Below are 26407 nucleotides of genomic sequence, written 5' to 3' on the forward strand. Positions count from 1 at the left end.
TAGATTTAATCTTGAAATAAACAATCAATAAGCCACTAAACTGATTAGGGCAAATCTTGGGCGTGGCCGCTTACCCCTCTCCTCTTTGGATCCATTGTCAAGGAAGACCGGAGACTCCGGAGAGTCGGGTATGGAAGACGGGCAGGTGGTGGAGGATCGAGACACTAGACTGCCTCTCTTACTGTCCCCTGTCAGCCGGATCAGCCAGTGGTCTGACATGGATGAACTCGTGGAGCCTGTGAGACACACAGAGAAGACCGAGATAAGAAGAGAAAAATAAATACTTCATCCCAAACTGAGAATTCCTGATGCATGCATTAATGTGTAAGCAGCATTTTGAAGTCATAGCTTGCTGAGGCAGAAGTGAATGTAACTGCTTTACATACTGTTTGGCAATTTAACCTAAAGCAATGCATGACACTTCATAAGCTTATTATCGATTTAGCTTCTTACGTGTAACTGTAGCTGTCACATAAATGTAGTGAAGTGCAGTTTAATATTTTCCTCAATATAGTGGAGTAAAGGCTATTTAAGTCCTCTAGTAAAGTATCCACTGACACCTTTTAACATTTTTTGGGGAATAATTGTGTTATAAAGCCAAACAATTATATTGTGTCATAATCTCCTTTATTTAGCTCACTGATAGTTTGATAGTTTGTTGCTTTTAAAAGTGTGAAGCGGTGCTTGGAGGTAGAGAGGGAGACAAGTACATCCTGTGTGTGCAAGAAAAACCGGTCACTTAAACATTAACTCAGCAACTTTAATTAATTAGTATCTGGCTGCCATGGAAACAGTATGACTCTAACAGGGTGATCTTGTCTACATAACAACGTACATAACGGACCCACACACACCACAGAGTATGCAATATCTATGCGTGTGTGTGTATTTAAAAAGTTCATCTTTTTTTCATGATGTCTTCTTTCCTCAGACAGGGAAAATCTTGAGGGTCATGGAGGTCAGAAGAATGATGGAGTCAACTCTTCTCCAGAGGTATCAGGTGTTATTTGGACTTTTTTAGACTTTTACTCCCACACTATCTAGATTTGGTTTACAGGATGCACAGCTTTAAGCCAGTGGTTGACTTCATTAAGCCCTCACGTCTCTTTTGTTCTTTCACTCACGAGCAGCTCTGAATTGTCTCTTCTTTCGTTCATTTGTGGACAAGGGAGAATAAGAAGTAGAATAGGTGGAAAAATAAAGGTAAACATAGGAAGGAGTAGTAGGGCCATGGATGAGAAAAAAAAATGTGAGGAGGAAGATTGTTTTTTCATCATGCACTCCGAGGAAAAAAAGCTGAGATGTCGAGAATTAAGTCGGAATGTCGAGAATAAACTTGACATTTAAAGATTAAAGTCGACCTTTTGAGACGATATCAAACAGCGTGTATGACTGCCTCTACAAAATGCCATGTATAGATGAACTGATGAAATTGTACTTCAGAATTGGCTTTATCAACAAAGAAATTATTTCTCTTATGGCTCATAAACACAGTGTAGCTGTCAGCATTAGGACTTTGAAGAGATTGTGCCGAAAACTGGGTCTGTTCAGAAGGAAAGAACACAAGCTTGGAAGAGGTGGCCGCATTCGTGCAAACTGAAATAGCGAAAATGCTAGTAAATTCTCACTGGTGTGCCGACATATGTGATATCATCTTTTTAACCTACCCACTTGAAAACATTGAGATAAACAAGGACCAAAACACAGAAATCTCTCATGTGCACAACTATTCTAACAAAAATTTTGCATTCATGTAGGAGGCAATCATTAATTCAGAAAATTGGTTTTCTGGCCTTTAAATGTCAAGTTAGCATTCAGGACCAAGTGACCAACAAAGTCATCAACAAGTAATCTAACAAAGTGATGCTACACTGGGAAATAATGTCCCATTAGGGAAATGTGTTGTTTCCATCCTTGGATGCATTTTTATTTTGTATGTAAATGGGAAGAGCCGAGGGCCAAGGAGAAGAGATACAAGACGGCACAAATAAAAGTTTCGATTTCAATTTTTACCAGATAGAGAGAAAAAATTCATTGAGTACTTTTTCCTTTTCTTAAAGGAATGAGTGTGTTACTCTTTTCAGTATTCACTCTCAGGTTGCCTGGTTTCATTCTAAGGGTTGTTTGTTTCAAGATCTGACTGACTTAAACACACAGGGAACACATTGTGGCTCAGTGCACTTAACATTTTGTTTTTCATATCTTACACTGAGAGGCTTTTCATACCTTGATTTTACAAAGCTGAATTATGCTGAAGTGGGCACTGATGGCTGCAAAAAAACAGGATGGCTACACCAGGTGAGCTCATCATTAGTGGGCAAAGGAAGAAACAGATCCAGTACACTACAGTACTTGACATTTAGAATGTGGACATTATAAACAAACTAAACAAGGGAAAATGCAATAAATGGGGAAAATGTGTACAATTCCTGACAGCAGTTAAAATGGTTTTGTTTCTAATTAATATAGTCACATATAGCACACTTAAATAGGTTCATTATTGGTCATTTGGATAAGTAATTGTATTGCAGCAGGAAGGACAGTTCATGATGATAACGGTTAATACGTTAATGATGCGAGGCACTCTGACATTTCCAGTATCTGTATTGGCATGCCCTCCTCTGAGCAGCCACGACAAAAGGTTTCAAGTTCATCTCTATCTGACTTTTCCTTCTGTACATAGCCTTGCCGTTGGCAGTTGGCACGGTATTCACTCCTCTTAATTAAAAATTCTAATCCCAGTAAAAGATACCAACATTATTATACAAAACTGTGTGAAACCAAACATTTAGATTTGAGTTCACCGTGGGAAATGACCTGGAGAGCAAAACTGACCCGTGATTCAGAGTCAACAGTCACGTAGATGGTCCATAAAGAAGCAAAGGAGGGTTTTATTGTTGCAGAATGAGCAGCCTTAAGGCTCGTATAGTTCAAGACCTTTAAAAAGTTAATAATGTAACATGTTTGCTGACCTTTAGCATCATGTATTCAGTCATTACTGAGCCACAACATTCCATAATCTCCACACTACTCTATCCTCACTAACCTTTCACTGCTCTGCTTTCTGTCTGCCTTTACATCAGATGGTGGGGTCATTTCTGAAAGCATTTGTTTTTCTGATGTCCATTCAAAGTGCTCAGTATACAGTTAACAGACTGGAGGATTAAGGCTTCATCCCAGATGTGTGCAAGGATGTTTTTTTTTTCTTTTTTTTTTTTTTAAGAAAAAGAAAACATTTTCTTCAGAATTTGTTCCAAATTTTTACTCTGAGCTAGCTAAGACCAGGCTTCTTCAGTGTAGCCTGAACGCTTAATCACATCTGGGTATCGAAGCACGGCATATGAACAAGAACTCTCTGTTTTCGATTGTACACCTTGTTTCTTATTTGCACAGACAGATTTGTTCGTTTGTTTCACAATCAGCGCTGTGTGTGGAGCTGTGTGTCACATTATACAGACTCTATCTGCGTTTCTCAATGGAAATATATTATAATGAGGCTCCTGAGTTTGACTTCAGCAGATGCATACCAGAATTTAATAACCACCTATAGTTTCCCTACAGTCAGACAATCACACTCTGCTCTCCCCACTGTGCCTTAAAGCACTTATTTGACTTTGCTGGGTACTCATTAATGTATCCTTTGGGCATTTCATTGGTTTATTGTATGCAGCTGTGTAAGTGCTTCTGTTTAAATTATTTCTGGAAGAGGATATTGCTTTATTGTACCCAAGAATCTTTGTTGCCATGAGGAAAAAGTGTGGGGGCAAAAAGACAATCCATCTGGGCTATGGAGTAGGCACCTACTAAGTAGTAATAGAAAATTATACTTTGGAGAAGTACATCTAAAGATCTGAGACACAGTGATCCAGCAGCTGTATTCTTGTTTTGCGACTCATTTATGAAGCAGATACTAATTTCTTTATGTCCAAATTATTCTAAATGACTACGGCACTCTATGTTGTCCTATTATTCACAGATAAGCTCTACTGAACAAAAGCATTCTTACTCTTATGAGTACATGCATTTACTGTGCACATACTTTGCACTGATACAATATTTTCAAATTACAAATGTATATTTGATTGAAGAGCAGGACCAGCATCCACACTGTGGCTCACATGACTGGTGGGTTTTAAAAAAAAGATGATGGATGTTTAAAAGAATCTGTGTCAGACGAATTTTTTAACTGCAACTCTCAGATCGCTCTGAGAACATATCAGAACTGTGTTGCAGCCAATGACGCCAACCACTGCGCGATGCTCCCATTGTTGCCTACATTACTCCTTAGTGTTTGCGTTGAAAGACCATATATTAATTTAAACATTCCTGTCCTACAAACAGGCATTTCCTTAAATTCATATGCCCTTTTATTCATGAAATTATTTATGTTTTCCTGTTGGCTACTCATTAGCATAGCATACCTCTGATGGAGCTACTGGCCGACCATGGAGGAATAGTGTTGCGTCTCTGGTAGAAAAGGATGTAAGCTCCTCTGGTACAAACTTCCTCGTCTGGCACCAGGTCGACGCTGCTGTCATCGTAACTATACCACTGGCCGTCCACTGAGTTCCTACAGTAAGCTGCGTTAAAAAAAATGACATCAAGCATAAACAAGGGACACAGCAACATAATGACAATGAAGAAAATAAAAAAATTGAAGAGTAAGGATGTCATAATAATAATTATTGTTATTACCATGATATCAGAAAATACCATGAAGAGGCCAAAACCAACAATTCATTTATTCTACTACCAAGTCTTGCCAGTGTAGCTGTGTAATAACTACTGAACACATAGAAGAGCTATATCTTTGCAGTCGAGTTGAGAACCACTGTCTGACACAGAGCTGCTCTCCAGGGATCAATAATGCAGCTGCAGCAGTAGCGTTCTTTTGGCTCGAGGTAATAAGTGTCATCAGGCATTTACAGGAAATTCATAATAGTAATTTATACTCAGTGCTGGTCTTATACCTTAACAATAAGTGAACTCAATTTTCTTCAAAAAAAAAAAAAAAAAAGCAGTAAGCAGGAAGTGGCCGTAACTAGTCACAAAGAGGCTTAGATACAATACAATTCAGTGTGCGTACCTGCATATAACATAAAGAGAACCCTCCACAAACCGTTCACATAACTCCCAGGTGGGGTTTCAGTGTGGAGTATTCCTGTTTGCTAATTTGTCCATCTCTCTGGTAACATCAGAAGGACAAATCACAATTTCTTTTTTTTTATTATTTATTTATTTTTTACTTTAGGTAAATGATGCATCACCCTGCTGTGCCCATGTAATAGTGCACAAGGCACCCAGTTACATTTCCATGCCATAAAAGACATGTGTGCAAGCAAGTTGCCTTGGCGATGACTGATCCATTCTCCTCATCTAGCACTGTCTCCATATCTCCTGCATATTATCCTCAGAGTTGTGCTTTTTTCACGAATCATCCCCTGCAATTACACAATCAGTTTTGTCTCACCTTCCCATCCTGCTTTTTGACCGATCTCATCAGCTATACAGTAGACTTAAAAAACGAAAATGACTCTGATCAATGAAGTTCATCCATTGTCTTCACTTCTTGCTTGTTTTTTTACTTGTTACAGATGTCTAATTGTAAATTGATAAAATCGACAAAAGTGACATAAATTAACATCAATGTACACTAATAGCCCATAATGACAAGAGTGAAAAAATTTTTTTTTTTTAATTTTTTTGCAAGCTTATTGCAACTGAACACTGAAATCTCTCATTGACAAGTATTCAGACCCTTAAAAGAGTTATTTTTAAGTTGCTGTTTTACCTGCCAATCTTGCTAAGATAGATTCAGCTGTCATTGTGTTTACAAGGTTAGAGGTTATAATACGTCCTCTGAGCAGCGCTACTTCTTGAGGGCAGAGTGACACCACAGTTACTCTGTATTGGAAAGTGACAAGACAGTCTGATCTGGCCAGAGCTAGCCGGTTAGCATGCTAACTTTAGTCAAACAAAATAAATTGTAAGAATAGAAGCAAAACAAGAGGGTTGCTTTCAACCGCTGGAGACAGCATGTTTCTTCTAGACTAGTAAGTAAACAGCTGTTAATGCTAATATTGGGTATGTAGCAATAGGAAGACTTACAAATAGCTCCTTTAATCCAGTACTTTGGAGAAGCCCCTTTGGAGGCAATTACAGATTCAAGGATTTGTGGCTAAATCTCTACAAGCTTTCCACACCTGGATTTGAGCAGTTTATCCCATTCTTCCTGGCAAATCCTCTCAAGCTCTGTCAGATTGTGTCTGTGAACTACCATCTTCAGGTCTCTCCACAGATGTTCAGTGTGGTTTAATTCTGGGCTTTCACTGAGCAACTCAAGGACAGTCAAAGATTGCTCTTTCTTTTTCTGAGTGCTTTTGTAAATGTGAGATTTCAGTTTTTGATTTTTAAAAAACTTTTCCATTATGAGCAAAATGGCAATTTTACCCATTTAAAGTTAGATCTACAAGACAATAAAGTGTGCAAAAACTGGAGGGGAATATTTCCTGAAGCCACTGTATAAACAATTTTAGTAGGACCTCTATGGGTGGTCTTTACTATACACAGACAGTTTTTAAAACATTATACATAACCCCTTCATTTATCGATTATTATGAGAAAGACCCTCCTCACATAGAAACATCATCTCATTTTAGTTCATTCAAAGTTTCAGCTTGGACATGTTTTGTGCATTTAGTGTGTTTTTTCTCTTCCCCCCTGAATGTGAGTTTCTGTTTCTAATTTATTAATTAATTTATTAATTGGCTGATAATAATAATAATTCTAATTCTGTATAGATATTGCTTGAACTTTATGTGAAAATAAAATAATACAAAAAGTGAAGTTCTAGTAACTTGGAGCCACCTATTAGGGGAAAGAATGACTCACCTCATTAACTGAGTGTGTCCCTGTGTGGTCTGAAAATCCTCCATACACTGGCAGTCGTAATGGCTGTTTGGACACTGTTGGCAGTTACTTCAAATACACTGCACAGGCAGGGACCTACTTGACTACTTGCAATTACTGCCATTGTGGGTTTTGAGGTGGACCAGAGTTTATTAAGACAATGCTTAGGCATCATTATGGGGGTCTCTATAGGAGACCCAAATTATAGTCAAACAGGTCACTATTAAACGTTTCCTTTTTTTCAAGCTTAAAATACTCTTTATTTACCAAGCAGTTTACTCCTGGGAGTATGTCGGGCGGGTGTTTCAGTAATCACACATGGATAATGAAGACTGTGTCCATGACAGGTTTTTTGTTTCTACTCCAGCAGGACCCATACTGGGTTTGAAGGTAGGCAGTAAGCAAAAAACAAAACAAAAAGCCTGTGGTACTGTTCATCAACAGCAGTTTCAATACATCTCATTTAAGTTTTTCAACACATCATTAAGTTTCCACACTCACTGAAAATACCAGTGAGGTTCTGCATAATGACTGGATGAAGTAATTACATCAACTGAAGGTGGGAGGTGCGCGGATCCATCTCCATAACAATTAAGCAAACATCCTCTGGTAAAGAACATGAGATTTGATTTTTAAAGATTCTCTCTGTTGCAATAGTTCTCTATGAAGGTACTTACAAATTCTGAGAGTGTAACTGGATGTTGTAATGTTGTTTTAAATATTGATTTCAGTTCATTTCAGAACACATCTCTCAGGTGTGTCCATGGGACATCCATACTTGAACTCAAATGCTCTTTACCATGCTGAGTTTGCGTTCTTTGACACTACAGGATAAGGATGGGACAGCATCTTGACTTCGGATGTTATCTAAACCTATGAATTATTGTAAGTGCTTTTCTGAAAAAGGAAGTGAAGGATAAATGCTCTATGTTAAGATGCTGCTATTATTCTCAAATCTACAAGTAAGGCCTGATCACAACATCACTCCATGCTCCCATCTCTCTTTTCAAAAATGACTAAGTGTGTTGGGCTATTTAGAAAAGCTCATAATTAAGTGTAAAAGAACTGGAGTCCAGCTGTGAGAAAAACATATTGCTGCTAGAAAAGCTCTGATCAAATATGATAATGACAGTATTTAAGTATAGTACCCTATTGTGGTGTACATCTTTAATGGCCTCAGCAACAAAAACTAATTATACTATTATAAACTGGAACTGAAATTATCTATAGCATCTCAAATTGTCTAAAAACTGCTGGTTTCAACAACTTTCAAAAATAATCGACATATGAAATAAAGAAGAGTAAACAAATGGTCACAATATAGAAAATCTATACTACTACCACTACTACTACTACTATTATACCACGCAGTTCCATACCAGTATAATGTCCTCCATGCATTCCTCCGTGATGGTTACACACAGCGTAGAGGTCGTACTGATAGTCGATTGGGAGGGTCATGTCGGCAGGTGGGTTGTGTTGTCCTGAGGGCTGCTTCCAGGACGGTGTCCAGGCTCCCAGGTTCAGGTTCCTCATACTCTGACTCCTCTTCACCATGTGGGGGGCCATGTCCAATCCAGTCAGGGGGAAACGCACCAAGGTTGACAGCTTATTCCTCCGCTCGCCTACCTGTTTCAACATTTCTTTATTAATATATGTATACAGTACATACATGTGCAGGTAGCAAGCATATCTTGCAGAAAAGGATTGACACTGACTTTATTAAACAGGTATCCAATGTCAGACGTGTGAGATAGTTCGAAGCCAAGTCTGTTCATATCATTCTTAGCTCCTGAAGGGCTCCTCCTGGGATGGGTACATTATCATAACCAGATCATGGGCTTCTGGTTAAGTCTCCTACACAAAACTAGTCATTGGCACAGATTCTGACAGTGACTGAATTCTAATCAATAGGCTGAAAAAAGTACATTGGTCAGAGGAGGGAAACTGCGGTGTGCGCTCCCACAGCACTAGACAGAGACCGACTTGTTACCAATGGAGAGGGAGGACACATGGGACTGACTCCTTTCTGCTTTCCTGAGCTGAGGTCACCGAGGAGCATCGTGGGGGCAAGATGCAGAGGATGGATGAGATTCAGGCGGTACTGCTGGATGTTGACAGGCTGTTCTAACTTACACACATCCTCTAGGCTTAATGCATACAGGTCAGGGACAATACCTGTTGTAGATGGAGGTATTGATTGTATGTTTCACTGTTTGGGGAATCACACTTCTATGCGTCACAACATTAAGCAAAGGTGTTGGAAAGATGACTGTTGGCTGATTGTCAAAACTCAGATACACAAGGAGCAGTTCTTATAATTTTATTTTACAGTGGAAATTTCCATCTAACTGGGCAGGACCCTGCCCTGCAATATTCATATTTCCTTTTTGTGTATTCTTTGTTAGCAATTATTTCCCCCCTCCTTTACATTCCTCGAATAGCCTGAATTTTATTTTCCACAACATATTAGAAGTAGCAATTAACATGAGAGCATTTTCTTCAATTTGGCAAGCTATTAAATTGATTTAGATGTTGGGTTTTGTCCCCACAAAAATTAGGAGCACAACAAAAACACAATTACACAGAGAGAATGGGTAGAATTTTAAGAGTTTTAAAGTTCATGATTCTTAAACTTTCATTAATTGTGTTTTTTCCCCATTCAGGGGCAGTAGAAAATCCAATAATGACTCTATTACTTTGTGAAGTTGTTATGGCAAATGCATTAGCAAACTATTGCCTTTTTAAGCATACCCAGCAGACAAGGAGTAACATCAGCATTCATTCTGAGTTATTTATTTATTTATTATTTTGTCAACATAATTAATCTAAGTCCAATATTCACTCTCCTGTTGTGGTCTCCAGCTCCTGAAGGCAACATCCGGCTCTTAAGCTGCTATACTTTGTAATAATAATACTAATACTATGTATCGGACCTCACAAGAAGCCCTTTTATAGTTTGCCTACCTGTCGGAAGCGCTTGAGATGGAGGATCAGTATGTCAGGCAGAGTCCACAGGCTCATCTTCACCATGCCCTGCTGAAGCTGTTTACAGTGGGGACACTTCCAGGCATCATCTGGGGCGAGCTGGAATCGAGGCAGGAAAGCCAAAATGAGACAATGAATTAGAGATTGTTAAGGCTGACACTTTTTGCCCTTGATGAACAGTTTTTTTTAAAAAAATCTTCTATAAAAGAGGTGAGGACTGTGTCCACAAGATTGCACATTCTTGGACAACGGAGCTGGGTGACACATAAAATTAGGTTTTCACTCAGCTTCTTTGATGATCAGTTTTATAAGAATAGAAAGGGAGTTGTACAGAGAGCCACTGCAGGTGTAGAAGATCTCACCGCCATGGGCTGTCTGAGAAAAATTGGAATAAGGATGCTCCTGCTGAGACAAGAAACCTATCTAAATCTCAAATAATAGACACCTTCTCAATATGTGTTAAATAATTATGTTATATGCAACTAATGATGTAATATGATGCAGAAATATGAATTCAGACGTCTAAATAACCTTCTGGAGGATGGATGTCATGAGACACAGAGTGGGGTTCAGTCTGAAACCATTATTCTCAGGTGCATTGGGTTGCTGACATGTTGCCAAACCTGCACGAATTAGTCAGGAAGCTGTAGTGGTGGCAGGAGTAGAGGACGAGTTTAGTTGGAGATTTGGCTGTGTTATGCTAGTTGTGGCTAATGTAGCCTCGAGCCCTTAGCCTCTAGCAGAGATGAGGACCGTGCCACAGATATAAGCACCCCCTTTTTTCTACCTCCACACCGCAACATTTTTTTTCATTTTCAAACATCTGCTGACCCAACTGACTGACTCAAGTTACTTCCTCTGGAGATTTAGAGTCCGTTTTTTCACATTTGCAGGAGATATCACAAGCTTTAAAAGTTAGTTTTGTAAAACTCTTTTCCCTTTACAAAAAGTATGGCATTTATTTACAGCTGCACTGTTGCACTGACGGCAGTTTGGTTCACTCAAGCCGCAGTACTTTTAACAACGGAAACATGAGGATAACTGAGTAAGAAGAAAGTGTATTGTGGATAGAAAAAGACTTTGCCAAGTGAGAATAAAGACTTCTGTTCTTTATTTGACAGATGTGCTGCCTTCAGTCTCACCTGTTCTTCTTTTGTGTACAGCTGGAAGCACTCGTCCAAGGTACAGCTATGCTGCTGCAGATGTTGCTGCTGCTGGTTCCTCACACTCTCCGCATCCTTCACCACCTCCTCCTGGATGCTGCCAAACAGACTGCAGCACACAAACACACAGTGTTCATTGTTCATTGTTGAGCAAAGAGTGATAAGTGACACTCAGCAGTGGATAAACTGTGTGTGTGTGTTCTGCCTAAATGTTTGTTTACATACAGTGTGTATACTCCTCTAGGAGGAAAAATGGTTTGTGCACAGTGCTTACCATTCTTTAGTCTTGTGCTCCCACTCGATGACGAGCTTTACATGGGGCGGTCCCCCAGGACCACAGAACTTCAGTGCTCTGCAATACAGCAAGAGAAAAACAATAAGATTCTACACACACATATTATGATCTTAGTTTATCCAGCTGTAGCAGAAAACATTACCCATCTCCAAAAACCTGAAACCGAAAAAACCAAGGGAGGCTGAAATCTGTCACGCTGTAATGCAACAAATAGAGGATCTGCTTTGGTGACATTGAACCTGACGCTGTGTTTGAATGTTTTCTTTGTGCTTTTTGATTTTTTTTTTTTTTCACGCTGGTAACACACACTGGCAACAGCAGGGTTACACAGTGTGATCGGGCACAGGTAAAACACTGCATGTATTAATATGCAAATGGTTGATGTTGAGTCACACTGTGGTGTCATGTTTGTATTGCAGACGTTACCTTCACTGCTTTGATCTCAGGAGGAAAGATAAACTTGCATCAGTATTCAACAGCCAGACAGCACTGACAGATGGCAAAGGTGGATTTAACAATCACTGAATGCTAAGAGTAGAAGTTATTTCTTTTGTTCCGGGAACATGACGGATCAGCAGTGGTAGGTGTTTTGGAGTCGTGTCGAACTTCAGTTCCCTTTGATTTTTCAAAGCATCAGTAGTCTGGATGGAGACAGCCTGGAGGCTTCTGGCATGGCTGAATACTGAGTGATTCTCACTATGAGTGGTGTCACCCATGTTGCTGTCTCTTTATTGTTCTCTGTGAACATGTTTAAACGCATGAATGTGTATGTACCGCGCCTTAACACTAGATGTCAGGCTTACATAACATATAAACAATTCAGGGAGGTTAAAGGCCTCAGTATGGCAACGTCCTTACTGATTATGAAAAGGAACAGACACTTTAAAGTATATTATTTGTATGTGTGTGTGTGTGTGTGTGTGTGTGTGCATCTTGTTTCATTCACTGTCCCTCAGGTTGTGCCAGATTATTTTTGATTTTGAGATGTCATTTAGTTCATTGAAGTTTGGAATTACTGAAGTAAACTGGTTAAAGTAAATGTTCCTTATTTCATGATGAATGATTTACATTTTAGGATGAAGTCAACTTCACCTGTCAAACAGTGGCCATATGGTTTCTTTCAGTTGGCATGATTTTTTTGTTCGATTGCCAGTTTGTGGTCGCTGAGCCTGTGCTTGGTCAGGATCTGCCTCTGCTTTCTATCTCTGACAGTTAAGAGATTCATAATCTCTGTTTAAGAACATTGATGACATTGTAATCTACTTTGGTTTTCAGTTTCTTCTTTCCTGTGTTTAAAATAGTTTTCCTTACAGTGTGTTATAACTAGTTTTACTGTGATTGGCGTTTCGGAGAGCAATGTTATTGAGAGACTCTCCTTCTCTCTCTGCCCACTTTACGAGAGTGCAGCAATAATAATTGCCTCAGGATGAATGAGAAACCTTCCCTGTCACATATATCCACTGATCTGTCCAACAAAATCAATTCATTCATTTTAAACAACACTCCTTTGCCGAAGGATTCAGGGGCATGAGGCTACTTTGCATTGTGAATCTAAAAAATTAAGATTGTGTGTGTGTGTGTGTGTGTGTGTGTCTGTGGTACTGTAAATGCATGTGTGCATTTCCTCTGTGACAAGTGGATCTTTCTTTTTTATAATCTAAATCTTTAAACAATGAATCATACAACCAAAATTCATTGTATTTTTTCTTTTTATTTCATTTAGCAATATGCCTGCCTACCATACTCAATCTCACAATTAATTTTTCCTGCTTTAACAGTCCCATTTGATCAATTTAACTGAAAGACTCTCTGTGTAAGTGGTGTGCTACCTAAGAAATTAAAATCCAACACACAGAACAGCAGAAGGAGCTTTGATTGGCCAGACTTCTGCCGACACATCGCAGCTGGTCAATTAAACACTTTAAAGGTCTACAATAATTCAAGTGGCACACTCCAGACATCGTAACAACAGCATGCAGACAAACAGTAATTATTACGAACAAAAATTGTACAGTAGAGCTGGCAAGGAGCAATGAGTCTGCAATATGTTATTGAAAAAATGTAATTCAAAAAAATCAGTGAGATATTACTATCCCGCAGTATGGCTAATGAATGAATGAATCTTCACATGTTAAGCTGACAAGTTTACAGCGGGTCATTTAATGGAAATACTGAAGTGTGCGTACTAACATTGAAAATGGGAAAATGAGACATTAGATCTCACCACCGCCCCTCTAACTTGGTGTAGCTATGTCTATATGGGGAACTGTAAGGTGCCCTTTTGTAAATTTTTCACTTTCGTCATTTGGACAGAAAGAATAATCTGGTGCTTGTCACTGAGTTTTCTGGTAATTTCATACTGAGCTCCTCAGCTGTACAGTGACACCTTGATGCTCTTTATCACACAGGAAATAAAGGCCTTATCTTCACACCCTCAAACTGATATCATTTTACTCAGTTGCCTGTAATCCCCTTAAGGTCCACTGGCTTCGAAAAGGAATTGTAGCTTTTTGTCTAACGCACTAGAAAACCTGTCCGCCATGGTTATGAATATGACTTGATATAATCATTTCAATGTCGGCTTTAATTGGCTTATATATTTATTTGTTTGGATGTTGCTGTGACTTGTGACTGTGCTTTCACTGTCAGCCTGTCATCGATGTGGCATGGCCATTGCAAGCACTGCTATAGATGCTTTTTTATCATTCCAACATCAAGGTCATGGTGCAACGTGTACATATCCGTGTTTCATTATGTATATGTGTCCGTATTATTGAATGTGAACGCTAATATGCATGTATGAGTGGACTGACTGTGGATCTACACTTCATAAATGCATTACTGACGACTCGAAGAAAGAATGTACAGTAATTTGCATGATGGCTAAGTATGTGTGTGTGTGCAGTTGTATAGAACAGCACAGTATGTAGTTTTCCTTTGTGTGTTTGTGCGTGTGTGTATATATGTGTGTCCTACCTATCAACTGCAGGGTGGTAGAGTGGCCTGCTATCCTGTGGGGACAGGTAGCTGTAGGCTGCCGATCCTCCCACCATTCTGATCTTGAATAGCACCCCAGCGTTCTGCAGAGAGAGAAATACACATTAATGCAGCTGTGTCCTTCAAGAGCGTCCACGCCACCTTAAACATTACCGTCAGTTTAGCTTTAATCATCTCACAAAAGTGAAATTCAAAGCAAACTCATACAGCTTGGAGCACTGATTTTTAACCAGCACGCTCAAGCAGCTCAAGCTCAAGTTGATGAGCAGTGTGCAGTCAGGTAACATATGCCCTATATACATACAGTATATACAGCTTCCATTACTATAGTTTCTCTGAGGACATACGCGCTACTAGTAAAAATAACACCTACTTTCTGTAAGAGACTCACTCTGAGATGGGTAAGAAATTTCATTGAAATGTTCTGAGGGGAATTAACATAATTATGATATTAGTAAGATGCTGTTTGTAGAAAGAACAACCCCGCATTACATAGGGTATGTGGATATGAAAAAATAATTCAAAATAATGAAAAGTGTATCGGCTTAATATGTTGCTCGGTGGAGAAAAACTCAGACCTAAAGCCTCTGAAAACGGCACGAAAATGTTTTTTCTCGATAACATTGAAAATATTCATAAACTGAATGGGCAACAATCAGAGTGAATGTTAGGCAAAAACCAGAGAGAAGACCACTGAGAAAAACAAAAATACAGAAATCACCAAAATTATCCCAACTTTGGCTTGTGTTGTTAGCCAGTAACACATGAAAGACATGGCCTTTAAAGAGAGCTTATGATGTGTAGTATTATATTACGTGTCCCAATAAAGACAAACACACTCACTCACTCACTCACTCACTTACAGTATAACATTACCAAAGAGAAGTTAATCTATGGTTTTGAAAATTGTGTTCTAATTATCAAGTCCTTTGGCTAATGTTGAGTTACATTACTACTACTACTACTACTTTAGTTTGCCTTTATTATAGTCTATATCATATAATTCTGAAGTTTTGTAGTGAAGTGCTTTGTATCAGCGGAGTTGTTTTAAAGTGTAAAGCAGCTGAATTGTTGCTGTGGTTACTTGTGGTCTAATGTAGGCTTGGTATCTATGAGCTCTGATTTCGAGGCTAAGTAAACCGTAAGTTTCAAATGTCAAAACATATTTTGAGAACAGAGAAAAATAAGAAACAAGTATTGCCTTTGAATGGACTGGACAGATGTGAATAAGTGTTTTGGAGTTAAACTTTCAGCACCTCCTGCAGGATCTGTACGTAACATCACCACAACAGTTCAAAACACTCAAACTCCCTCATTTACATCTGGCAGCTACTTTTGCCACCTCCACACTCGAATAGAGAAAATGTATTTAGAGATGAATAATAACTCCTCTGCTGCCTCAGCAGCAAAGACAAGAGGGCTGAGTTATTAGAGAGCAGAGAGCAGAGTCTGGTTGCTAATGTGTTCATTCTGAGGGGCCGCCGTTGGAAAATAGGAACTGTAGCAGAGCATAAAGAGAAATAAATTAGTTGGTTAATAGGAGCCTAAAGCAGCAAATGAAAAAGGCATAGTCCCTCTTCTCGGTTTTAAGGGCCTGAGCAAGCATGCATTCAGATGGCCTTATCTATCTATTGGAATATAATGAAGAAGAGCCGACAAGACACTTTCGGCTAATGAGTAATCACACAAAAGTTTGGTACATTTTTTTCAGGGAACTTTGGAGAGTTAAGGACAGCCTCCGCAACCTACTACAGGCTGATCTGTAATCTGTCTTAAAGTGTCAACACCAGTGAGGCCCAGTCTGCAGGGTAAATGTAAATAAATCACAAAAGGTGTCATTGCACAGACCCACTCTGACAAAATATTTCACTCAAATATGATGAGGATAATTCGAACTGCCCTTGGGTCAGCAGAAGGCTCACACAAAAGGAAACTGGTCAAACAGTAAATCTGGTGATTTAAAAAAATGATGAAAATGATGTCTGATCTTTCAATTGTCAATCATTCTTAAAATTTGCGTGATTTGGGGACCTAAAGTTAAACTTCTTTAATAGTGACTTCCTGCCAACAAGCCCAGCTGAATAAAGGAAAGACTGTTTATCTAAAGGGATCAATGCAATTAAATTAACTTTTCAAATTTCAAATGAATCGCTATGTGTTGTTAAAACCAAGTGACCATGAGAAGTTTGAGTGTTAAAGAAAGAGATTTTAACATCAATTGAAAGGACAAATTGTTTAGAAACTTCAAGCCAATATACCAGTAATTCTGTCCTCTTTCAGTTAATCAATATCAACACAAAAAACAACAAAATCCTCCAGAAGTCAGAATATGATATAGTATTTTGGATTTTTTGGGGAGATTTTTCAGGGTATCTCTCTGTTTATTAAGGTAGAAAACTGAACAAAGAAAAGCCTATATATTTGATACTTACATTAACTAATTTCACAATTAATGTAAGTCACGAAGCATCTCTGAGATGGAATCAGCTGAAAAGCATCTATCAGGAAAATGACTTGAAGGGCAAAAACCACTTTAACTTGAATGTTAAATATTAATAGCTTACGTGGTTTTGAAATGATAACAATCCAAATTTCTATTAAGTCTCTGAAATCTCATGGGGGAACATTTTGAAAGGTAAAATATTTCACATGTTCAGTTCAAAACAATAAAGTGACCATGGCTTGGTGACAGAAAACATATGGGGAAGCTTTCCAACACATTAACAAAAACTCTTGCCCAGTTTTTAAACTTTTACTCAGGGTTTAAATTCACTTGACAGACCACACACGTCCCTTAACGCACAATCCAGTGCACTAACATTGACAATATTAAATTTTTAGATTTTCCTTTTAACAGAACATCAGGTCTGGGAAAGAAGGGCTGAATTTGTGACAAGCAATTCACTAGCAAATCACGTTATCTTTTCCTTTTTTCATACCCTGAACTAAAAGTTGTGGCTTACCAAACAAACCTCTGGGTGGCGCCAAAATATCTCATAATGAAGACAGAGAGGACCAAATAAATGGCAGCAAAGTCCTCACAAACTTGCTGCCTGCCAAACAAATGGAGACTATAAAGAGGATTGATATGGGTGCTTATATTACACAGTGATAACACAAGTTACCATCTGATTGTAACAGCAAACTAAAGCTCATATTTTTCTTTTTAATAAAAAAAGTGAAACAAGAAAGCATAAGCAAGAGTTCAAATCCTGCACCCGAGGGATATGAGTGGCCTTTTCAGCTAAATTATCGGTACAATCTACGACCAAAGAACCCTGGTAATTGTTTTTATTAAGATGAAGATTAAGAGGAGTGCACGGGGGGGGGGGGGGGGGGGGGTTCAGTGAGTTTGTATCTGGCGAAACATGCTTTGAGGAGGTAACTAAGAAACTGAGATAATGATCAGTAAATAACAGGCTCACATTTCTCTTTCTTCTTTTCTTTAGTTCTTTTCTTATAAAGTGGAGGGCTGCTTGCTCTGGATAAGACTACCTCAAATATTGCCTGACTGTCACCATGGCGTTGCCCATGGCAACTCCAAGACCAGCAGTGGGGACAGTGTGTGTGCATGAGTGTTTGTGTTTGTATCTATGTACTAAAGTGTGGAGCTGTGGTTTAGGGCTTATGATTGACAGATCACTTGAACTATGTCTGGAGAAACAGATGAAGCCAAAATGAAGATTTGCTTGTCAGGGATCATGGTTAAATCCACTCTGTGTATATTGCACGCAGAGTGGAAGAGAAAGTAGAGGTTAACTTGAGCATGCAAGAGTGGCTGTCTATAAAACAAACACTTCAGAGTCACAAGATGGATTGTGTCAATATTGAGTTTGCACAGTAGCAGTAATGTGTCCACTGGACAGCAATCTTACAAGTTTTTAAATAATGGAATTGAAACCTGCTTCTTATTTTCACTCTTTATTCTATAATCTGCACCTTCTTCTACAGTGGTAAAGATGAGGATTTGTGTTAGTGTGGTTTGAGTGGTCGGTGACATCATCGAATTTACACTTAGCACATAAAACCATTATTACTCCAAAATGCACTGACTGTGTGTGTGTGTGTGTGTGTGTATATGTGTGTGTGTGTGTGTGTGTGTGTGTGTGTGTGTGTGTGTGTGTATTGTGTGTGCGTGCATGCATTTGTGTGGATATGATATCCTCAGCTGTACTCTGCCATGACCGTATGGTCAATCTGATTTCATTTTTTTCATTAAAAGCAATTTACAGTGTGGTGTTTCAAACATTTCTCTGAGTGAATGAAGAATGTCAGCGGTTTGGCATAACATTCAGGGACACCCGTACGCTCAAAATAAAAAAAAAACAAAAAAAAAACATCAACAAATATGTGGTTTGACCTAGGTCTTTCATTTTAAAATAACTTCCAGTGTGACTCAGACAACTGAAAACAGACATACTATTTAATTCAAACAAAAAACCTCACGTTAATGAAAATTGAAGGTCAAGAAGGTCCAGGACCCTCTCAGCTAAAGGGTTCAGGACACAGGATAGAGAGGGTGACATGTTTCTGGCGCTGGTTCTGCCATTACCTGAGCCTGAGATCCATTCAGCATCAGATAATAGAGCTTGCTGAGGATGCTCTGCTGCAGCTGGTCCCAGGAGATGCTCCTGTCCTCACGCATGAGAAATGGAGGTCCAAACCTGACAGAAGAGGGGAAAGGAGAGGAGAGTTCAATTTTGCATATAATTCAGTTGCTTTTTATCAAGGGAAACCCTGTTCATACAAAAGTTAATTCAATATAGAGCCACGGTTGAGCTTATTGAAACTTGAGAATGTGGTAGTAAAGGTCCTTGCTGCTTATTGTGTCATCACCATATCTGTCAAGCTGTCAGGCGTCAAGGCTTCACTGTCAGTGCCTTGTGTCCTGTACTGACAGCTTGAAGTGACATTACTGTATGAGTGGTCAGGAGCCAAATAAAGCTCAGAAACCAGTCTGTATATCATCAGTGCCTCATAACAGGTTCTCTGTCTCTAGGTTAACGCAAGGCTCATGTTCCTCTTGACTGCACAGCAGTGGTTAAATTAGAGGCGATTGTGTAGGAGGTTAATGGGAAAGGCAATTGTGTTTGTCTAGACAGACTAGACAAGTATATAAACATCTCTCATAGATTATTTAGACACACAGAGCTGAAGATTAAACTTCCAAGGTTTTTATTATTTATGAGTGAGTGAGCGAAGGAGAGAAATACACACATACTTACAAAACAAACATACACTTCAAGTTTATTAGGTACACCTAGCTAAAACTAATGTAGTTTAAAATAATATCTCTACAATAAATCTCACCTTCATGAAGGTGAGAGGGTTTTAAAGAGGTGTTGATTCAATCTTATAGTCATTTTGGAGGCTGTAGTTTGTGGTCTCTCAGTATAATACTTCAAATAGTTTGATTAGACCAGAGCAATGAGTTTCAGTTATGGCAAATCCCAATGCATAAGTGTAAGTAGAATGATATTTTAAACAATTTTGTGCTTCCAACTTCCTGGCAACAGTTAGGAAGAAGGCCTTTTCTAGTTCAACATGACAATGGCCCGGTGCGCAAAACAAGGTTTGAGTTGACTGCACAAAGTCCTGACCTCAAATCCATCAAACACCTTTGGGATCAACTGGAACACAAGACCATGAGCCAACAAATGCCCCTGTGGCTGAAGGAAGCAAGTTTTTTGGAAAGTTTTCTCACAAAAGTGGAAGATGCATATTGTAGCATAGTATCTAAAGGAGATGTCCAATTGTTCAATGTCAATGAATTAATTTTTTGGGTGTCCTCATTGTAGGTTATTGCTGCAAGTGTTGCCATACTCAACGAACTGTCCTTTTATTTTGGGTGTAGATGACAACTCAGATATTCGGATGTTTATTGGCACATGACTCCTGACGCAAGTGGACAGACGAGTCGTCAAATGTCACATCCTGACATTACCAGGCCTTTCATAGGACTGTGTGTTATTTGGACCCATCTAAACGAGGTGTATAAGCATGGACACAGAGTACTCAGCAGCAGAAGACTCTGCTGAGTTTCACTCCTGTCCCGCAAGAGAGAAATATGAATCCATCCTTCCTCAAGTCAATAACAGGTTAGATTTTATTGATCCCTGTGAAGAATAAACCTAAATAAATGGTAACTGTCATTTTAATGTTAAAGGCCTCATTTGGAGAATTAGTCATGTTAAAGGAGCAAAACTCTGGAACTGTTTACCCACTGAGATGAAAGTGCAACACAAAAAATGTCATGTTTTTTTCAAGGAGCTATTTGTAAGTTTTGCTATTGCTACATAGCTAGCATTATCATTAACAGCTATTTATACCAACCAGTCTTGGCAACAGCTTCAGCAATCGTTGTATTTACCAGACAAGAGGTTATAAATACGTCCTCTGAGCAGTGCTACTTCTTCAGAGCAGAATGGACACTACAGTAACTTGCTATAGGAAAGCCCGGGGCAAGCTGGTTAACATGTGAACTTCACTAGAAGAAAAAAAGTGATAGAAAAAGAAGCAAAACAAGAGAGTTGCTTTCCACCACTGGAGACAGCTGTTGACGGGTAAAGGAATGAAATTTGATGTTGAACTTTCAGTGTTTCTTCTAGACTGGTAAGTAAACAGCTGTTGATGCCAATGTTGGCTATGTAGCAATAGCAAAACCTAGTAATAGCTCCTTTAAAACGTGGCTAAAAGAGAAACAACATTGTTCTCATACCTAATACCCCTGTATGGACACATCTGTAAATATATTGTATTGTATTTTTAAACATGTATTACATTTGTATCTGTATTGTATTTCTAGTTTTTTATTTTTTATTTTAAGCCTTCTGTGGACAGATGTTGTAAATCAGCATTTCACTAAAAACACTTAATACAGTACATCTGGTGCTTGTCCACAATTGTATGTTGCAGTTCCAGTGCGATTGTGATGTCCATGTCAAATAAAAGAGAAAAAGCACTAATGATGGTGTTGGGAATGTTAGTCTTTATACAGAACAAACCCCTAAATATCAGAGGATTACTGTCTGAATGGTTCTACAATCCTTACCAGGCACTCTCATGGACACAGTCTACCGTCAGTCTAATGAATACTTCAATTCAAATAATGCTCTATGTTACAAAGGATGCATTATGTCATAATGGCTTCAGGAGCATTACAGTGATTTTAGTCTACAGCAATTAACTGCACTCTTTGGACAAAGAAAATCTGACAGAGCACTGCTGGGATGAAGAACATTATGTTTGCATCATGGATGTGCAGGAGACTGACCCTATATGCAGTCTGTGCAATATATCAATATAAAGTATTTCGCTTTGCCTCGCTCACTCCACAAAACATTTCTCTCTTCTGTTAGTCACTGGGAGATCAACTGGGCTATCAGATATCTGCCCTGCTTTAGCTATGATCCTTTGTAGTGTAAGTGCATTAATCTTTAAAGTAGCTGCAGATTAACTTTGATTGGGTGCATGAGTCAATTCATCTTTGCTCAGTACTAACTAGACTCCTAATTTGCTATCTTATAAAAGTGTGGATCGTTTTAAAAAATTTGTGATGTTGCCACCAGTGACAAAGTCTTACTCAGGAGGTAAATGTGTGATCAGAGCATTTCTTCTCCGATTTGCAATGCAGGTCAGGCCCTGTGGGACATTTATCCCCAAATAGAACAAGTCAGTGTCACTGGCTTATGGTTCCATCCACTGTTTGGTCCAACTGCGCTGTGGATGTACAGTACATCAGATGCTTTCTAGGTAGGCAATTTAATGATGCTGCCCACCCTTGTTAGACTAACATATGGCAACCAACTACACCAAACTTTCATAGGTTAAGGGCTCCAATTTGAACTCATTGTTTGGCTCAGTCTCAGGTTTCTACACAGTCAGCTTCCAGCTGCAGCTGGGTGGGAGCTTCAACTGCACTAGATAAATAAAACCAGCCTAGCCTGGGGAATATGTGTAACAGATTTACAGGTCACAGTCAAACAGAAGTTAGATGTTGACATTGGGGCAGCACTGGGTGACACAGTGACGAAAAGAATAAAGAAGAAACTATATTTAAAACTGAAGACACAGTACAGCAGAGGGAATGATGGCGGCACTTCAACATGCTCTAAAACACAGTCTCACGAATTTCAGATGACATCCTCAAATACAAGCTCATAAAAGAAATGTAAGTTAACTGGCTCTGCTACTGAGTGCTTAACAAAACCAATCCACAAGCTGAATAAACTGAATATGTGATCTTCAGTCAGATGCAACTCCTCAATAAAACCTAAACCAACAACCAAGAAAACAAAATGCCAGCTTGCAGCTCACCTGACAGCCTGCTGGCCAGATCCCGCTGTGTTACAGATGAGGAGGAGGACCTTCGAGGAGCCGCCCTGGTTCAGGTATTCAGAGGACAGGGTGCCAGACGGAGGTAACCTCTGACCATCGCGGCCAGCCGTGGAGGTGTAGGGAGAGGAGGGGAGGCTGTGGTGATACCCTGAGCAGAGCAGAGGAAAAGGCTGACAAACATCCTGACAGCTGAGGTGCAATCACACACAGTTTGATTTTCTGCTTACACTTTCACGAGAACCTGTATTTTTACCTGTATATTAATGTATTTTTTAACAGAAATAAGTGACTTTAGAAACAGTTAATTATAAATATGAACATTAGAAACCAACTTCATATTTCATCCATATGGTCACTGTTTTCTGTAGTTTGTTCAGAGAAAGCATATCTCAGTTCCCTGTAAGGAAAACTCACATCCAGGCCTCTCAGTGCTGTTATTCAGTGCTCAGCCAAGTTCATTAGCTTTGTTTTCATAAATGTAAAGGGGATCAATGTGTGTAATCTCCTGCTTGGAGGTGTAGGCATAGATTAAAAAGGTAATGAGTATTAGTCAACAAAAAGGAAGACAAACTGTGACATAGCTAATGCTAACGCTATAGTTCTGTTGCACCCTTTTCCTGCCACTTCTTTAAAAGTGTTACTCATCTCAAAAGCTTATTGTATCGAGCTGGGAGGCAGGACTGAAATGGACCAGGATCACAAAACAGCTTTGGGTGCCAAAATGAGAAACTGCTATGCAGAGAGCTAACGTCTAACGTGACACGTTCACACTGTTGTTTTGAAAACATTTTCAGAAAAAATTCCATTATACCAGAATTGCCCTTTGATTGTTATTTACCCCGAGGAGCCGTAAAAAGAATCACATCTGCTGCCACACATGCACTTGCACACAACACACGCGCATGTTGTGATTAATAGTGGGCTAATAGCTGAAGGGGATACAGAAGGCCCAACCTCTCGTCTCCCAGGAAACATAAACTTTGACATTATCACAGGATTTAATTAAACAATGCTTGTTCGATCCCTACCATGCAATTAATCACTGCCACCTTCCAACATCACACACACACACACACACACGCACACGCACGCACTCACACACATAAAAGAAATGTAAAAACACGCGCAGGAAAGTAGGCGTGAATAGAAGTAAAGCTTTAGATGTCATGCCTTCACAAAAGTAAGCAGACAAATTATTCACACACACACACACACACACACACACACACAATTAAAAAAATCATATCTGAATAACAGAATAAAAGTACTGACTGACTAAAAGAAGCTCAGAAAACAGAAGAAAGCTTTGAACATGACTAATGTTCCTCTGTCTCAGCAGACAGGAGCAACTCGATGTGACATTTTCTGCATATTACCTGCCCTTTAGACGACCAATTCATCTCCAGTCTCTTTGTCTCCGTCTGCCTTAACCTCCCTGCCTCCTTTAATTCTCACTTTTTCACTCGGTGGGGGTTTCAATTCAAGATAACATATAATTCTGTTCATGATTATCATACAATTCTACATATAATAACAACCCTCACCCCTTCAAATTACTTTTATATACTATGAAATTGTTTTAGTAGCTACGTTTTGAGGAACTGGGAATATTTTTTTTTCAGTGAAGGAGGTGTGATGTTCATGTACACAGGGGAGTTGTAGGGAGGTGATGGGAGTGGCAGGCGTACAAAACGTAGGACTTTGATAGTAGAGACCTGGGTTTGCATCCTGCGTCCTGTATTCAACCACGACCACGACCTTTCCCTATACCCTGAGTCAAGTTCTGCGAGTGCCAAAACAGAACCAAAACATAAATTATGCTTTCGTTGCAAGGGTGCATATTGTAGGGAAGACAAATTAAAAACGATGATGAACAAATAAAACCTTAGGCAGCGTTACATCTCTCTCAAAACATATTAGCTGTAGCAAATTAGGAGACACGGCTGAATAACATTAAAACAACACAGCCCTACTTGAATAGCACCAGTATTTTAATGACTACTTCCAAAATCAGAGAGTAATATGTCGTGCATGGCGAGCAGCGTGATTTCACCCACATGTCCAACGTGTGCCGGGAAAAACCTCCTGCCAGACTCTCATTCTCACCTCCTCTTCCCTCCCTCCCTGAGACGGACGAGAGGAGAGGGAGGTGTTAGCAGGGTGGAAAGAGACAGGGGAAGGAGTGAAAGAGAAAGTGGATACCGGAGTGGATAGAAAAAGGAGAGACTGTGAGAGCGAGAGGACGGATTCTGTCGGGGCGAAAGGAAAGAACAGGGCTTCCTAGTTTCAGCAAAGAATATAAAAGAGACATTCATAGTGAGGGAGAAAACACTGGAGCTTAAGTGCAAGTGCATTGCATGTGAACATACGATCTGTATCCAGACACGTTATCCAGATAATAAAACGATCCGATTACGCCTGGCATTTTTAACGTGTTCTCGTTCTCCTCATTGAGGTCGGATGTCTGTCCTCTAGTCGAGTAAAACCTGCGTGTGAGTAATTTGAGGTGGCTGCAAATCAGCTGTATAGGTGTCAAAGACTGCGTTCTCACCTACCTAACATCCGAACACAATGTGACACCAGACCACCTCCAGAAGAAATCAGGCAGATCTGATCACATTCTCAACACAATGCATATATACCTTGCGTTAACATGCATTTTTCAGATACAGATTGTATTTTAATACCAGGTGTAAACGGTGTCTGAGGGAGAAAGAGATAGAGAGACAGAAATGGGGGCTGTGGGGAGAGAGAAAGCAAGAAAAGAAACAGAAATCACTCTTGAGATTGGAGGTAGTGGGTAAGACGATGTTACCCAGCTCAGCCCTGAAGACCACACTACACCTTTGGCACCGACTCTCCTCTCCAGTCCTCACCATCCTCCATTTCTTCTCTCTGTATCATCTTATACTCCTCTCTGTCCTTTGTTACTCTATTGCCCATCGCCACTATCTGTTTTTCTCTGTCTTTTCCCCCTCAACTCTCCACTATCTGAATGTTTGGGATGATTCAGCGCTCTGCTTCACAGAAGTGGCCAGCAAATGAAAATCTGAGTAATAATTGCTACAACAGAGGTTCTTTGAGTGTGTTTCAGATCTGTGGGATGGGTGAGCGAAAGAATTTTGTGCCTGGGAGGACATTCTTACATCTAAACACAGTTGGGACTGCAGAAGGCTTTTTCGCACAGACACATGCACAGTTACCGAGTCTTTTCAATCTCAGGGACATTTGCACACAAAAGGCCTCTTAACTCAACACTGAATGACAGCTTTATTCTTGTGAGAAGTGATGAAGAAAGTATCTGCTAACTGATGGTAAGGCACCAGTGGTGTTATTGAACAAGAACATCTTTAAAATGACATGTGTTGGAAAATGAAGTCCGTCAGTGTCTCTGTTAATGTCTACAGACGATGAGTTTCTGCATCACTTAGAGCTGTGCTCCTGATGGTTCCATTACTCTGCAGGCATCCATTCACACACGCACGCACGCACGCACACGTGCACAAAAGCTTAAAGTAGATAATCACATTTTGCTTTTGCAACAGAGGCAAAAGTCTTTCAAAATTGATGTCTTATTTTCCAAAACAGTTTGTTCATTACTGATGTGTAAAAATAGGCCGTGTTGCATAACACACACAAACACACACACAGAAAAAAAACTCAGAGGAGATTGGGCACATACCGACTAGAAATGACACTTCTCCCAAGTGGTTCGAGA

The 26407-nt window shown here is 39.5% G+C and overlaps 1 protein-coding gene across 1 annotated transcript in view; it reads right to left on the reverse strand.

Moving 5' to 3' along the window:
- The window catches only part of usp43a (ubiquitin specific peptidase 43a), a 99400-nt gene that overhangs the window by 6668 nt on the left and 66325 nt on the right, over window positions 1-26407 (reverse strand). Inside the window, exons 7-15 of the mRNA XM_023412830.2 lie at window positions 22669-22837; window positions 18905-19016; window positions 14332-14435; window positions 11335-11412; window positions 11040-11169; window positions 9877-9996; window positions 8289-8538; window positions 4422-4580; window positions 75-236 (exon numbers count right to left, since the gene is read on the reverse strand). Of these exons, the coding sequence (XP_023268598.1) occupies window positions 75-236; window positions 4422-4580; window positions 8289-8538; window positions 9877-9996; window positions 11040-11169; window positions 11335-11412; window positions 14332-14435; window positions 18905-19016; window positions 22669-22837 (1284 nt within the window). The remainder of the gene's footprint in view (window positions 1-74; window positions 237-4421; window positions 4581-8288; window positions 8539-9876; window positions 9997-11039; window positions 11170-11334; window positions 11413-14331; window positions 14436-18904; window positions 19017-22668; window positions 22838-26407) is intronic.

This window comes from Seriola lalandi, unplaced genomic scaffold (genome assembly GCF_002814215.2).
Source record: "Seriola lalandi dorsalis isolate HSWRI2012SDOR001 ecotype SW California unplaced genomic scaffold, Sedor1 jcf7180002054487, whole genome shotgun sequence".
Classification (NCBI taxonomy): domain Eukaryota; kingdom Metazoa; phylum Chordata; class Actinopteri; order Carangiformes; family Carangidae; genus Seriola; species Seriola lalandi.